The 15690-nt window shown below is 38.7% G+C and overlaps 1 protein-coding gene across 1 annotated transcript in view; it reads left to right on the plus strand.

The window, feature by feature from the left end:
• LOC140482387 (bone morphogenetic protein 2-like) overlaps positions 1 to 14362 on the plus strand; it is a 30787-nt gene extending 16425 nt beyond the window's left edge. Inside the window, exon 2 of the mRNA XM_072579797.1 lies at positions 13464 to 14362. Coding sequence (XP_072435898.1) covers positions 13464 to 14287 — 824 coding nt within the window. The 3' untranslated portion in view covers positions 14288 to 14362. The remainder of the gene's footprint in view (positions 1 to 13463) is intronic.
• Positions 14363 to 15690: the final 1328 nt, after the last annotated feature.

The following is a 15690-nucleotide window of genomic DNA, read 5'->3' on the forward strand; positions in this document are numbered from 1 at the left end:
ACCTGGAAAAATCCTGCCCAGTATTCTTTTCGAAATGGGCAAAGCTGCATTTATTGCCTTCACTGCTTGCCCTGTGAAGGTCCTGCTCACCCTACTTGAACAATCATAGTGCTTTTGGCACAGACTGGCTGGGCATTCATTTTGTTACAGTAAAATAATAATGAAATAGGAGAACGTCTGTGTGAGAGGTCTTTGTTTATCGGTAAACAGATGAGTTTTCAGGCCAAAGTGGTCATGTTTTAGAAGTGACCTGTATAAAGAAGGGGGAGTGGTTAGCTCTCTAGCTGAGCTGGGCAGTTTTAGTTCAGTCTTGAACTGGTTGGAAGTTCAACAGGGAGCTGTGTGGAAACTCTGTCTCTCTTTTCTGCCCTTCAACTTCAACATGTAAGTATGTATTCCATTTATACTGGGTTTTAAAGGAAGTTTGCTTATTGGGACTGTTGTGTATATTCAGAACTGCATGATTAAGTCTAGTTGGATAGATTGAGTTCTGTAGGGGTTCTTTATTCTGGTCTTTGTGTTTCATTGTTTAATTTTGTGAATAAATTTTTATCTATTTTAAAATCTAATAGTCAACCTCACTAACTTAATCCGGGTAATTTTCACTGTACACTTACAGAAACAAATTGCAAAGTTATGGTCTGAGCTGCCTGCCTGCTTGAGAATGTTTTGAGTGGTCAGGCCTAGTCCATAATAGGTACTAACAACCTATTATTCCAGGATCACAATACTTTTGGGAAATGAGATCTATTTGAGAATAGGAAAAGAATATGAATTGTTTAATAATTTCAAAATTCATTAGATTCCCAATGATTTCTATTGTCAGTCTGAGTATTTGTTCAGTAGTCTCTGATTATTATGAATACCACTCAGCTATATTTCTACAATCACTGGTAATGAGGCCTATTTTCCTGAGTTGAGTAGTATAAATTAATAACTAGCCATGTTTGAAGTGCTGACTTCTAAGCAATTGCTTAGAATGATCATCAAATGCATTTGCACTTTTTCAGAACAATATATCATTTGAGTCATGCTCAGTATCATGGCAAACAAAATAATATCCATATGATTCACAAAATGGTGATAAATCATGCAGGAGATGCCTTACCTAGATTTGTTTTAAATTGATGGTGTAAGTACTATATAATAGCTTCTCTTGCCATAATTTTATGTTTTCCTTCTCCCTTAATTCTTGAAAGCCTTGATACTTTGCCTCTTCAAGGCAACTTTTCATTGTGAATTACAGACATAAGTTATGAAACTGATAGGAAATGGAATTAGTGCTTATGTACGCATTTTTTAAACTATTATTGCATGATGCCTTAGTGCTTTTATATCTGTGGATAAAATAATTTCCAGAACAGCTTTATAGTGATACTATGGATTGCTAGCCAGGTAATTGAATTCCTGATTGAAGTTCACACTGAGGCCTCCTCTCCAGGTTGTATAACAGGAACATCCAAAAAGGGAGGTGGAAGAGAGAATGGGGAAGAGGAATTTTTGATGAGTGTATAACAGTCAAGAAAATAACTAATGTTATATACGTTGATGATACTGTGGGCTATTGCTATTAAGTGTAAAAGGGGTAAGTAAGGGATTTAAAAAGAAACAAATAAATTATATCACTGTTTCCAGCATCAGAAGCATCTGGTTCTAGTATATCCATCTAACACTAGTATCTCCTCTTTGTAGCCACCACTTGGGTGTCTATGATGGCATGGCAGTAATATAATTGAACTATCAATCCAGAGAACCAACCTGGGGAAACAAGTTCAAATCCCATTCACGGCAAAAAGGTAGCATTGGCATTTGAGTTTAGTTGTTACCATGGAAGCCATTATATTGCGATTAATAAATTTGGAATATAAAACTAGTTTCAGTAATGCTGACAATGACATCTATTGTGACTGTTATAAAAATGCAGCTGATTCAATAATGCTTTAGGGCGAAAAATTGCCATTCTTACTTGGTCTGGCCTACCTGTGACTTCAGACCCACAGCATGATTTCCACTTAACAATTGTTGGAAATGGCCGAAAAGCTGTTTCATTCAAAGGCAATTAGAGATTGGTAATAAATACTGGCATTGCTAATGATATCTACATTTCATGAAAGAAAATTTTAAAAATTATTTTTTTAAAAAAAATGCATGTCCTGCTGACTGGTACAGGACATAGAATAGGATTATCAATAATTGAAATTGCAAGTTAAAAATTTGACCAAAAGGTTATGAAGAGTAAAGTAAATATGAGCAAACTTTAAGACTTTAGTTTATCTTATAGCTAATTTTATTGTTTATTTGGGCCATTTTTAATTGAATTATCTTGAGAAACTTTTTTTTCCACTTCCATTTGTAAACAAAAGCTCATATTAAAACAAATAATGGAAGTTTAGTCCCCTCACTAGACCAAGTCTGTTTTGGATTAGGGGTGCTAGAAGAGCACAGTAGTCCAGGCAGCATCCGAGGAGCAGCAAAATCGATGTTTCGGGCAAAAGCCCAATTCCACAATTAGATTCAACGCAGATGATAAAGTGCAAGGTTTGTGAAGGTTTGTAGCTCAGGTTGAGGTTTAGGGTGTAGGTTTGCTCGCTGAGTTGTAGGTTTGATATCCATGGATATCAAACCTACAGCTTAGCGAGCAAACCTACACCCTAGATGATAAAGTCACAATTTATTATTATTTGCAGGAAGCTCTGAAACATGATCTAGAACCACAAATTATTATACAATAATCATAATTACAAAATGCACTTTAATGGTTTCCATGCTAACAATTAACATGTCAATTGGCTTAATGCTAGGAAGACAAAGGCTGGTGGTGGAGAATTGTTTTCGGACTGGAGGCTTGTGATCAGTGATGTTCCAGAGGGATCAGTGCTGGGTTCACTTTTGTTTGTCATTCATATAAATAACTTGGATGAGAATATAGCAGGCATGGTTAGTAAGTTTGCAGAAACCACAAAATTGGTGGTGTTGTGGCCAGTGAAAACAAGTTATCTAAGATTACAAAGAGATCTTGATTAATTAGGTCAATGAGCTGAGGAGTAGTAGATAGAGTTTAATTAGGATAAATGTGAAGTATTAGATTTTGGTAATATCAACAAGGGCGGAACGTATACAGATAATAGGAGGACCCTGGGTAGTATAGTACAACAGAGAGACATACGGGTTCAGGTACATAATTCTTTGAAATTTGTGTCATGGGTAGACACTGTGGTTAAAAGGCATTTTGCCCCTTTGCTTTCATAGCTTTGAACATAGGAATTGGGATGTCATGTTGAGGTTGTGCAGGATGTTGGTGAGGCCTTTTATGGAGTACTGTGTGCAGTTCTGGTCACCCTGACATTGGAAAGATATTACTAAATTGGAGAGGATTCAGAAAAGATTTACCAAGATATTGCCAGGAATGGAGGGTTTAAGATATACAAATAGACTTAAAAGGCTGGGATGTTTTTCACTGGAGCGTAGGAGGTTTAGGGGTGACCTTATCAAGTTTTGTAAAATCTTGAGGGGCATAGATAAGGTGAATGACAAAGGTCTTTTCTCTAGGGTGGGCAAGTTCAAAACTGGGGGCAGTTTTTCAGGTGAGAGAAGAAACATTTAAAAAGGACACGAGGGGCAACGTTTTTACACAGAGAGTGATTTGTGTTTGGAATGAACTGCCAGAGAAAGTGGTAGACGTAGATGGAGTTATAATGTTTAAAATACGTCTGGATAAGTTTGTTAATAGGAAAGGTTTGGAGGAACATGGGCCAAGTGCAGGCAGGAGGGACTATTTTAGTGTGGGAACCTGGTTAGTGTGGATTGGTTAGGTTGAAGTGTCTGTTCCTGTCCTGTTTGACTCTTTGAGTCTACAACGAAACTCAAATTTCAATGCCTTTTGATGATGACTGCTTTATTTTGTTTTATTGGTTTAGCTCAAAAGAATTGGAATGTTAAATTGACAGAGTAAAACTCAAGTTGTTTATAACTGTCATCTGACACCATGTGATTAGATAACATTTAGATAAAAATTAATCACTCCTGGTAATTCGACGAACGATAGATTTAAATTATTTATGAAGGTGACTACTTCAGCATTGTGCGCAGTTGTGTGGGTGCAAATGCAGACGTGTGTTTCCAGTTTTTGGTCATTCTATTCGATGACAGTGACTGTCTGTCCAGCATGTTTTGTTTCCAAGCTCCAAGTTGCATATAAGTTTACAGACTGATAGTAATTATCGCTGTGGTTTCCTGGATCTTCCAACTAACTTAAAATTTAATACAAGCAATTGTTGTAATTGTTACTTGTTTTGTGCTTGGAACAAGCTTCGGTGCAACCAGGCAAAATTGTTTTTGCTGCAGCCAGTCAGCAGTTCTCTCAACTTGCGCACTCACAAATTGCAATGCTCCGCGTAGCACTGGCATTGCTAATAAACAGTCTTATCAGTTTTGATGCCAGTTACAATTGCTGTTTCTTTTTCCTTGAAGCACACACAATTTGATAAATGACAAAACAAGTAACCAGGCAATTACTTACATTTTTTTTAATGTAAGGGTACTATTTTAGCTTTATTGAGATCTGAGATTTGAATTTTTCTGTATCAGTGCTTGAAGGCTTCCATTTTTTGCCCTGACCTCAGTAGATTTTCTTGAGTTAGGGCTCTTTAAGTTTTGACGGAAGTTCCCAATTTAATCTCTGTGAGCAAGAGGGAGTTTACCATTATCAACTTCAAAACTTCAAGCAATACTACAGCAGAGCGACTGCAACCCTTAAAGAGGAGGGGCTGAGCTGAGAAGAAAAACAGAAAGCTGACAATTGAAGATGTCTCGTGTGGCACAATAAAGCAAGGAAGTGAACTCTGTATTCACTCCTTCCATCCCCAGCATATTGACAGCAATAGTTATGTAGGATGCATCATAGCAATTCATCAAATTCACTTTGACAGTATCTCACGTTTTTGTACCTTCTACTTTTGAGAAAGATGAAAATGGTTCTTAGGGGACTTAACAGGGCAGATGCAGAAGGGAGAGTCCAGGATCAGAGGGTATAATCTCAGAATAAAGACTTGCCCATTTAAGATGGAGACATGGAGGATTTCTTTTTATCTTAAAGAGTTGTGAATTGGAGGAATTCTTTACCACAGAACACTGTAGAGTTTGTGTTATTAAGTATATTCAAAGCTGAAATATATATTTAATCAGTAATCAAAAGTTATGGGAAAAAGTAGGAAAGTGTAGTTGACTATCAAATTATTAGATCAGTCGTGATCTCATTGAATTTGGAGAAGACTCAGTAGGCTGAATGGCCTACTTCTGTTCCTGCGTCTTATAGTCTTAAGTCAAGGAGACACCATTGTCTCCAATTTATTTTCAATTCAAGCGTCATTGCGCCAGAGCTGTGTCAATATTACTAAGCCAGTATTCAGAAATTCCTCATAATTCTGGAAGGAGCATCACAGATTGGACTGCAGTGGTTCCAGGAATGGGCCAATGACCATTGTTCCTGTGCTACCTACAAAGTATCTGATGACACAACGGCAGAAAACGCTTAAAGGCACTCCTCTCCTTGGGCTTATGTTTGATGCCAGACATGTGAAAAGTGTCTTATTTTCTGTGGCCCTAAGTGAAAGCAGCAAAATTTAAAATGCACCACTGCCTCAAGAAATGCTGAAATGTCAACTCATTTCCAACCTATCCATCAGCTTGCTCAGCACCCTCAATGAGCCTCCTATGGAGTTGGGGATTTCTATATTTGGGACACTGGCACCTAAGGTGCAGAGCCTTTCCATCTGTATGGAACTTCAGGCCATGGTCATTTATCTGAACTTACAGCCAGTAGCTTCTGGCGATGAGTGAATTTAAGATAGTAGCATTGATGTGAGGAAACATTAGGCATGAATGGCCTGCAACCAGGATGGAAGGAAAGGATGGCTTGTGTGGATGCTTCATGGATGATCCTTTATGAATGCTTGAACAAGCAAAAGCACCTGCATGACAGGAATGTAGATTTACTATTATATACAATATAATTTTTAATGGATAAAATTGGTGTAGAATAGTTATCTTGTAATGACCTTTATTCAGGATTGTGACCAAGTGAGGGCTGTTATCAGAGGAATGGGTCAGATGTGAATTTCTTATGCTGTGGTGATTTGGGATTGTGTTCACAGGAACTAAGATTAAATGATGCACTCATGGACATTCCCCTTGGGAGGATGGATGTGCTGGCTACCTCCTTCTCCTCTTCCAACTTTTTCCTTCTGAAATGTATCTTGAGCTGGTAATGACAATGGTGCAGGTGTAATATTGTGCTGGATGCAACAGATCTGTGAAAATTGAGATACTTGCTGCTAAGTACAGGGTGGTTCTGCTAGAGTGACCAAGACAGCATCTTAATCACCTGCTTTATCAAGTTTCTCACAGCAGTCAGACTCTCATTTCAAGCTGACCACTTACGATTGGGTTGTAGCTGAAAATCAGGGTGTGGAATGGATAGGTTTTGTTACTGTTGAATTGTCTGTGCTTTTGTTTCACAAGCACACATCTAAATCCCTAAATTCTCTGTAAATTACTTTGAGACGTCCTGGCTGCAATTCCCGAAGGCCAACTAGGAATTGGAACTCCAGTAGGGTTGGGCTTTGAATATTGCGGTGCCAGTGTGTTTGTATTGGATTTGTATAGTCTTGAATTACCAATGGTACAGTGGTCACATTCACACTCACTTCAGTTGAAGACCTCACCTTGTACTGAGGCTGAAAGTCTGCTTCCAGGCTGTGACACAGTATTGTGACTTTGGTTCTTCAGTTCACTAAGGACTTTCAGTTTCACGATGAAGCACCAAATGTACTGTTTCTGATTTAGGTGCAAGCAGGAAAAGCGTTCACTGAAAAATGCTCACTAGGTAGATAAGCCTTTTACTAACACCCCTTCTTTTCCTGATCCTCCTTCTTTGTTTCCGCTCCATCGCCCCGTGATGTTGCAACCCAAGGAGGACTATTATTATAGGCTTCATGGCTGGAAATAATTGCTCACAAAAGATGTCTTACAGTAACAATTAATGCCTTCTCCATGTGCAGTATTATTTTATCAACTGTGGATTTCACCAACCTTCATGAACTTCTGAAAATGTCCAAAACTTTCAAAAACTTAGCAAAAGCCAGTAGAAAATACAAAATAGCAAACCTGAAAGTAGGATGATGACTTCTTTAAATAGAACTGTTGATTGTGTGGTAAGAGCAGAGGTTAACTAGAAATCGAAAGATTTAAAAAGGACATGAGAGGCAACGTTTTTACACAGAGAGTGGTTCGTATATAGAATGAACTGCCAGAGGAAGTGGTGGATACAGATATAGTTACAACATGTAAAAGACATTTGGATAAGTACATAAATATGAGAGGTTTGGAGGGATACAGGTCGAGGATGTAGTGCTGGAAAAGCACAGTAGGTCAGGCAGCATCCGAGGAGCAGGAGAATCGAAAAGAGCCCTTCATCAGGAATCAATGTTTTGCCCGAAATATCAATTCTCCTCCTCAGATGCTGCCTGACCCACTGTGCTTTTCCAGCACCACACGGTTGACTCTAATCTCCAGCATCTGCAGTCCTCACTTTCGCCTTGGAGGGATATGGGCCAAACACAGGCAAGTGGGACTAGTTTAGTTTGGGAACATATTCGGCGTGGACTAGTTGGACTTTAAGGTCTGTTTCGATGGCATAAGACTCTATGACTCTATAAGACAACCCATTCATTCCAGGTGTCAATCAATCTCTTCAGAATGGCAATGCATTTATGTCCTTCCTTAAAGAAGGAGACCAAGACTACATACAGTATTGGACATGGTTTTGCCAAAGCTCGGTATAACTGAAGCCTAACATCATTACTTTTATGTTCAATTCAACTTGTAGTAAAGCACATCATTCCATTAGCCTTCGATATTAAGTGCTGCACCTGCAAAGTGACCTTTGTGACCTATGCAGCAGAACATCTAACTGTGTTTGCACCTTAGAATTCTGCTGTCATTCTCCATTTAAATAATACATTGTTTCTTATTCTTCCTGCCAGCATGAATAACTTCATATTTCTCACATTGTACACTATCTGCCAAATTCTTGTCCATTTACTCAACCTATCTATGTCTGTTCACAATTTCTTTGTCTTCTTCACATTAAACATCCCTACCTATTTTCATATCATCTGTGAATTTAGCTGTCATTCTCCACTCCCCTCATTGCCATTGATGTAAATTGTAAAATGTTAAGACCCCAGATACCTGTTGGACTCACATGTCACTTCCAGTTAATCACACTCACTGTTTTCTACCAGCCATACAAATTTCTAGCCATGCTAATAGGTTATCCTGACACCAAAAATTCCAAGTATAGTACATCAACAGTCGAGAGTGTAGTGCTGGAAAAGCACAGCAAGTCAGGCAGCAGGTGAATCAATGTTTCGGGCATAAGCTTGTGTTTGAAAGTTTCAAGCTTATGCTTAAAATGTCAATTCTCCTGCTCCTCAGATGCTGACTTACCTGCTATGGTTTTCTAGCACCATATTCTCAACTCTGATCTCCAGCATCTGCAGTCCTCCCTTTCTCATAGTACGTCAACAGACTCCCCTTTATCCACTGAACTCCATTGAACCGGTTAAGCATGATTTCCCATTGGCAAAACAATGCTGGCACTTCCTAATTACTTCCAGTTTTTCTAAGTGTGTACTTCTATTATTGATTCTAACATCTTCCCCTATGATAGACATCTTCCCCTATGTAGGTGCTTCACTACTTTTCTTTACAGTAGGAATAAACTTATTTTGATTATTCTGAAAATTTCCTTTAAATGTCTACCATTGTGTCTCTTTTGATTTTTTCCCCCAACACCGTATGCCAGTTTAATTCAACTAGGTCAGCTTTCATACACACATAATTGCCCTTGTTTTGGTTTAAAAACTAGTCTTAACCCCAGTCTTCACTTTTTCAAACTGATGCAAACTTTAGTTATATTGTGACCATTGCTCCCTTAACTCTAAGGTCGTTTATATCTGGCCTATAGTTTTCTGTTATCTGTCTGTCTGTCTCTCTCTCTCTTGAATACAGGGGTTATATTTGTTACTTTTCTGGCCAGTGGAATCTTTTAGCAACCCCCTTATGAGCAACCTCTTTAAAAACTTTTGGATGAAATCCACCTGGACCCGGAGACTTGTCAACCCGCAGTTCCATCAGTTTCCTTAGTACTTACTCCCCCCATGAATATAATTTGATAACTTGCTGTCTCACCTCCACCTCGAGATTTACAGCAATTACTGGAATGCTTTTTGTTCCCTTGATAGTGAAGGTAGAAGCAGAATACTTATTCATATCATCTGCCATTTCATTTTTATCAACTATTAACACCTCATTTTCACTCTCCAGAAGACCAAAGATCACTTTATTTAGTATTTTCTTATTTAAATATATGTACAAATTTGTCATCTGCTTTTTTTCATTCCTGCCTAGCTTCCTGGCATACACTAACTTCCTCCACCTGATTTAGCTTTTAGTCATTCTCTGGCAGTCTTTATACTCTGACAGTTCACCAGCTTGACACTAATCTTTGAGCAGTTATATATCTTTTCCTTAATTGTTTTTTATTCGTTCATGGGATGTTGGTATTGCTGGCATAATTGTCCTGAAGAAAGTGGTGGAGAGGTGTCTTCTTGAACTACAGAATCTAGGGCCTGCAGTGCCATTATGAAGGAAGATCCACGGTTTTGACACAGCGAAGCTGAAGGAATGGCTATATATTTCCAAGTCAAGATGGCGAAAGGAATTCACAAGTGGTGGGGTTCCCATACATCTAATACCTTTGTTTTTCTAGGTGGTAGCAGTCATGGATTTGGAAGGCACTATCTAAGAGGTTTTGATGAATTTCTGTACTGCATACTTTAGATAGTACACACTGCTGCTACTGAGCATTAGTGGTAGAGGAGTGAATGTTTGTGGATGTGGTACCAGTCAAACACTTTGAACTGGATGGTGCCAAGCTTCTTGAGTGCTGTTGGATTTCATACTTTCCCTAACATCTTTAGCTAAGGTGGTAGGTCCTTCACTACTTTTCTTTACAGTAGGAATAAACTTATTTTGATTATTCTGAAAATTTTCTTTAAATATCTACCATTGTGTCTCTTTTGATTTTCCCCCGACCCCGTATGCCAGTTTAATTCAACTAGGTCAGCTTTCATACACACATAATTGCCCTTGTTTTGGTTTAAAAACTAGTCTTAACCCCAGTCTTCACTTTTTCAAACTGATGCAAACTTTAGTTATATTGTGACCATTGCTCCCTTAACTCTAAGGTCGTTTAAAATCTTGTGGCATTACACAATGCCAGATCTAATATAATCTGTGCTGTGGTTGGTTCCAAAACATGCTGTTCTCAGAAACGATTTTGAAACCACTCTATGAAATCTTCATCCATGCAACTACTGTTGATTTTTACATTTTATAAGCAGGTTAAAGTCATCAATAATTTTTTTCCTTAATCACAAGCACCCAAAGTTTCTTCTCATATACCTTGTTTCACATCATGGTGTACATAACTATTAGGGCACCTATACTCCACTAAGATAGTTAGAAATGTTTATTGTGAAGAAGATATAAGTGGCACCAGATATAGACCTAGTGAAAGCATTTACTATTGAAATACATGTGTTTTCAAAGTGTTAAGCTCAAATTATTTTAAAATGTAATAGATGCCAAGTGTGACCCTGAGTATTATATCAAATGTTCCAGCAAATAGGTCACAGCTATTTGTCTCTATAACTTTATACTTGTATATTGTCATGTTCATTAAAGAATCACATTTTTACTGATATATAATTTACTAGCTTTTACAAACTTCTTCATGCACAAGGTTGAGAATTATTTTTGAGAAATGTTGGAAATCTCATGAGTAGAATAGTGATATAACCATCCGAGGGTAGAGAGTCCAAAAACATCTCAATGTTATATTGAGCTATATAGGCCAGGGGTGACATCCTTGGTCTGTGATGAAACAGTTGATCTTAACTGAGTCAGCAATACCATCATTAGCCCTTGATTATTATCTGATAACTCTGTTGATAATTGTATGTTTGGGAATGTCAGACGCAATTGTGATATTCCAACTTCCACTGTTTAGTCACACACAAAGATGGCTGCTTCAGTGAGGTGCAGAAGAGAGACAATATAATATTTAAGGAACATGTCCCATTAAGAAATGCTTCTACCACTTGTTAACCAGTCAGGACCCATCTCTCATATAGTCAACATTGTTGTTCACTTAAGACTTGATATACTTGTAGTTCTAGGAGAAATTGAGGAATGCAGATGCTGGTGACTGCAGATGCACCACGAATCCCTTGTCAGGAGAGACCATTCCCTCTGCGACTCCCTTGTCAGATTCACGCCCACCCCAGCAGCCCTCACCCCGCTCCTGGCACCATCCCCTGCCACCGCAGGAAGTGCAAAGCCTGCGCCCATACCTCCTCCCTCACCTCTGTCCAAGGCCCCAAAGGATCCTTCCACATCTGACAGAAATTTACCTGTACCTCCACAAATGTCATCTACTGTATCCGTTGCAGCTGGTGCGGTCTCCTCTACATTGGGAAGATAGGACACCAACTTGCGGATCATTTCAGAGAACAACTCTGAGACCCCGCACCAACAAACCCCACCGCCCTGTGGCTGAACACTTTAACTCCTCTTCCTACTCAACCAAGGACGTGTAGGTCCTGGGCCGCCTCCATTGCCAAACCCTAAACACCTGATGCCTGGAGGAAGAACGCCTCATCTTCCGCCTTGAGACCCTGCAACCACACGGGGTGCAGGGATTAATGTGGATTTCACCAGTTTCATCATTTCCCCTCCCCTCACCTTATCCCAGTCCCAAGCCTTGACTCGGCACTGCTCTCATGCCCTGTCCTTCGTCTTTCCCATCTATTCGCTACACCTTCCTTTCCGACTATCACCTTCTCCCCCACCTGCATCTACCTATTGCATTCCCAACTACCTTCCCCCAGCCCCACCCCCTCCCATTTATCTCTCAGTACCCCAGCCCAAAAGCTTCACTCCTGATGAAGGGCTTATGCCCGAAACGCCGATTCTCCTGCAACTGACTCTTGTAATTCTGCCTGGATGAATGCAAGACAAAAAACTTCAACATTGTGCCTTCTGTTTATATTCTATATTTTATGTGATATCTTTTTTTTATATTTACTATACTTTAAAACTTGACAGCATCAAACTCATGGTCATAATTTGTTTCCTTTTTGGTAATGCTTCACAAGATAAGTTCTTGGACAGATTCTCATATGAATTGGTGAGATGATCTTGCTGAAAAATACCATTACTTTTATGTAGCCATCTGACTCGTTATCAAAGTGATCTAGCAATTTGAAATGAATTATCAAACTATATAGAAATAAACATGGTGATCAGACATTGGCGATCCAACAATCTGAAAGAGGGGGGCTACAGCTGTGATTCCTCAACTTGTCTTTCTTTCGGTTCAAAAAAGGAAATGATGCAGTGCCTTCCATGAATAAGTACGTACAACTATTGAAATTCTTTGAAATGTAGTGACTGTTAAAGGGTGGGAAGTATAACAACAGCAAGGTCCCATAATCCACAGTATGATAATGACCTTTTCTTTTGGTGATGATGACCTAGGATTAATATTGATTAGGGTGCTGGGCATAATTCTGTTGCTTTTCAATGAAATCATGTCCATGAGACCTTTCAGAGCCTCCTGAGATGGCAACTGAAGTCTTCTTTTCATAACCGATATGAAAGACAGCATCTCCAACCTATAGCACTCTCTCTATTGCACAAGGATGTCAACCTAGAACGTTTTGCACTCAGGTCTCTGGAATGGACATAAATTTTAAACCTTTTGACTCGCAAGTGAGATTGTTTTGAATTGAGCCACAGTTAGAAACATAAGATGAGGTGTAGGCCATTCAACCCATTGGGTCTACCCCATCAGTCAATATGTTTGTGGCTGATAACTGACCAAAGTAGCATCAGGCAAAGCCACAGAAAGAGTAAAGCAAACTTTGAAAAGCAGATACTTCAAGAGAAGGGCATCTCTTGATGCTTCTATAAATAGTGCTTGGAATATTTTACATGCACCTTAGAGTCTCAATTTAACATCTCATCTGGAAGTCAGCATTTCCAACAATGCACCATGCACTTTAATGTACTAGAATGTTAATCTTGATTTTTATATTCAAACCCAAGGATGTAACTTGAACATGGAATTTTCTGATTCAGAGACAAGAGTGCTCCAACTGAGCCCCAGCTGATATTTTTTTGAAAATCCTGGGGGATTGGAGACAGATATCCAACCCAATTATTTTCTCTAGGAGAAAGATTCACAGCACTAAAACTATAGGAAGTGTTAGGAGAATATAACGAAAATTCACCATATTCTATTGAATAATTGTATATTTCTCTTATGTTTGTAACAGGGACAGTTTTGGAAACCACTGGTAGAACAACAAATTGCCTGACCAGCAATAAACAGCGACTGTACTTCAATATTACCATGACCAGAAACTGGCTTGTTTCTCCTGAAATAAAGATTTTGAGAGGTGAACTTAAGCTCTACAAACACTTACAACAGAATACAAATTTACATCAGCAAAAGAGAGACGCAAACTTACAGCTTGTGAAAATATACCAGTTGCTCAAGCCAGCAGTTGAAAGGAAAGAATTCCAGCGCCATTTCCTTGGCAGTACAGTCATTACGTCAAATGATGAGAAGACTGTAATGTTTGACATTCGAAAAACAGTTGAATACTGGATAAACTACCCACAGGAAAATTATGGTCTGGAATTTGAGTTGATTCCTTGGTTTGCCAGTCACAAACACACTCCTGAAGACAAAATGACCATTGCAGCAGAGCTGGAAATAGAAATGCAAAAGGTTTTTAAAGAGGTCCGCACACGCCGTGAAAGCCATACAGAGGACTGCCAGAGAAATCAAATACAATGTTGTAGGCGACCATTACATGTTTCTTTCGACGAGATTGGATGGTCAGACTGGATTAGGGCCCCTCTAAGTTACAATGCCTTTTACTGTGAGGGTACTTGTCCTCAAAAGTACAAACTTGCCACAATGCATACACTAATCAAATCAAAGATGAATCATCTTTCTAATGGAGCTATTCCTGCACCTTGTTGCGTTCCTGCATCCTATGAACCACTAACTCTCCTGCATTTTAACAGTAACAGCAAATTAACACTTACAGCATTTGATGACATGATTGTGTCCAGATGCCATTGCTCATAATTTTATTAACCAATTTATAATTTAGCTATTTATTGCAAATAAAGTATTTATTGATATTTATGTGCTATTCCATCTACAGTAAAAATAATAGTTCATTCAATCTTCTGTTATTTCATCATTGTACACTAGATGTCAAATTAAAGTTAATATACTGCCCATATGTCTTTCTGTGCCTTTTTGATATTCCAAAAAGCAAAGTTATTCTTGAAAACTTAAATGTGCAGCTAACACACGATTCAGAAAGAAAAGGGAGCAGCCTATTAAAATTAGAATGTACATGCAGTGGGTATTCAAATAAAAGTTTCAGAATTAAATGACTGAAGTAAACTTTACTCATTCAGAGCATGTGGGAGCTAGCCCAGCATCTATTACATGTTCCCAGTTGTCCTTGTGATGGTGGTATTGAACTACCTTCATGAATCTCTGCAGTCCATAGGGAATAGATACACCCATAGACCTATTTGGAAGAGAATTCCAGGATTTTGATCCAGCAAACTGGACAGATCCAGTCCCAAAGTCTCAGGGTCAATTTATTTTGGGGCTTCTTACACTCCAACAACTTAACAGAAACCTCATCCATGGCACAAATGGGTTTCTAATGAATTTTAGCAGTAGTTATGACAATGAAGTTGGAGAAGCATCAAGGGAATTTAACCCTGTCCAATGTCAATGGCACATTTTTAATACTTTTGCACGCTTTCTGAAATGACGTCTATGAAACCAAAGAATGGTATTGACAAATGGGTAGCCATTTATTACATTGAGCTGGATGTATAATATTCTGATGGTGCCTTACATTGTTAATGAAGTGCATAACCTGCTGTTTGATCTGGATAAATCAAGTTCAATATCAAATTGAGTTATAGTACCCAATCAAATACATCTGATTGCACATTACTCAGGAGGGTAAATGTAGGAAAGGAGCATTTCATCTGCAGTTTGAAAAATGATCATTTGATGAGCAGGCATGAAACAACTTCCATGTTTTTGGGGGGGGTGGATGTAATTTGGAGAGGAACCTTTTTGGAGATCAAGGGGGAATACTTCTCTCTAGCTGATTCTTCTGTATTGCAAAAACAAACTGTTGATTGGATTTCTCGATATACTACTAATATAAAACAGCTAGAAATCAAATCATGCAGCCCTTTCTACAGTGAGGAGGGAACAGTGGATGCTGACATGTCATGAAATGAATGATCTTGTAGACGAAGTTCCACATTTCCAGTGTTCACATAACTACATCTGAAAGCATAGAATTAAAAAGGACCCATTTGCCCCATCAAGCCTACTTCTTGCACACAATCTACATATTTGCTGCCATCGTGGACTTTACCTGCTGTTCTTATTGGATATAAAATTTAGGAAAGTTTCATCCGTCTTCCAAAATAATGTAAGCAAAGCAG

This window comes from Chiloscyllium punctatum, chromosome 1 (assembly GCF_047496795.1).
Source record: "Chiloscyllium punctatum isolate Juve2018m chromosome 1, sChiPun1.3, whole genome shotgun sequence".
In the NCBI taxonomy this organism is placed as follows: Eukaryota; Metazoa; Chordata; class Chondrichthyes; order Orectolobiformes; family Hemiscylliidae; genus Chiloscyllium; species Chiloscyllium punctatum.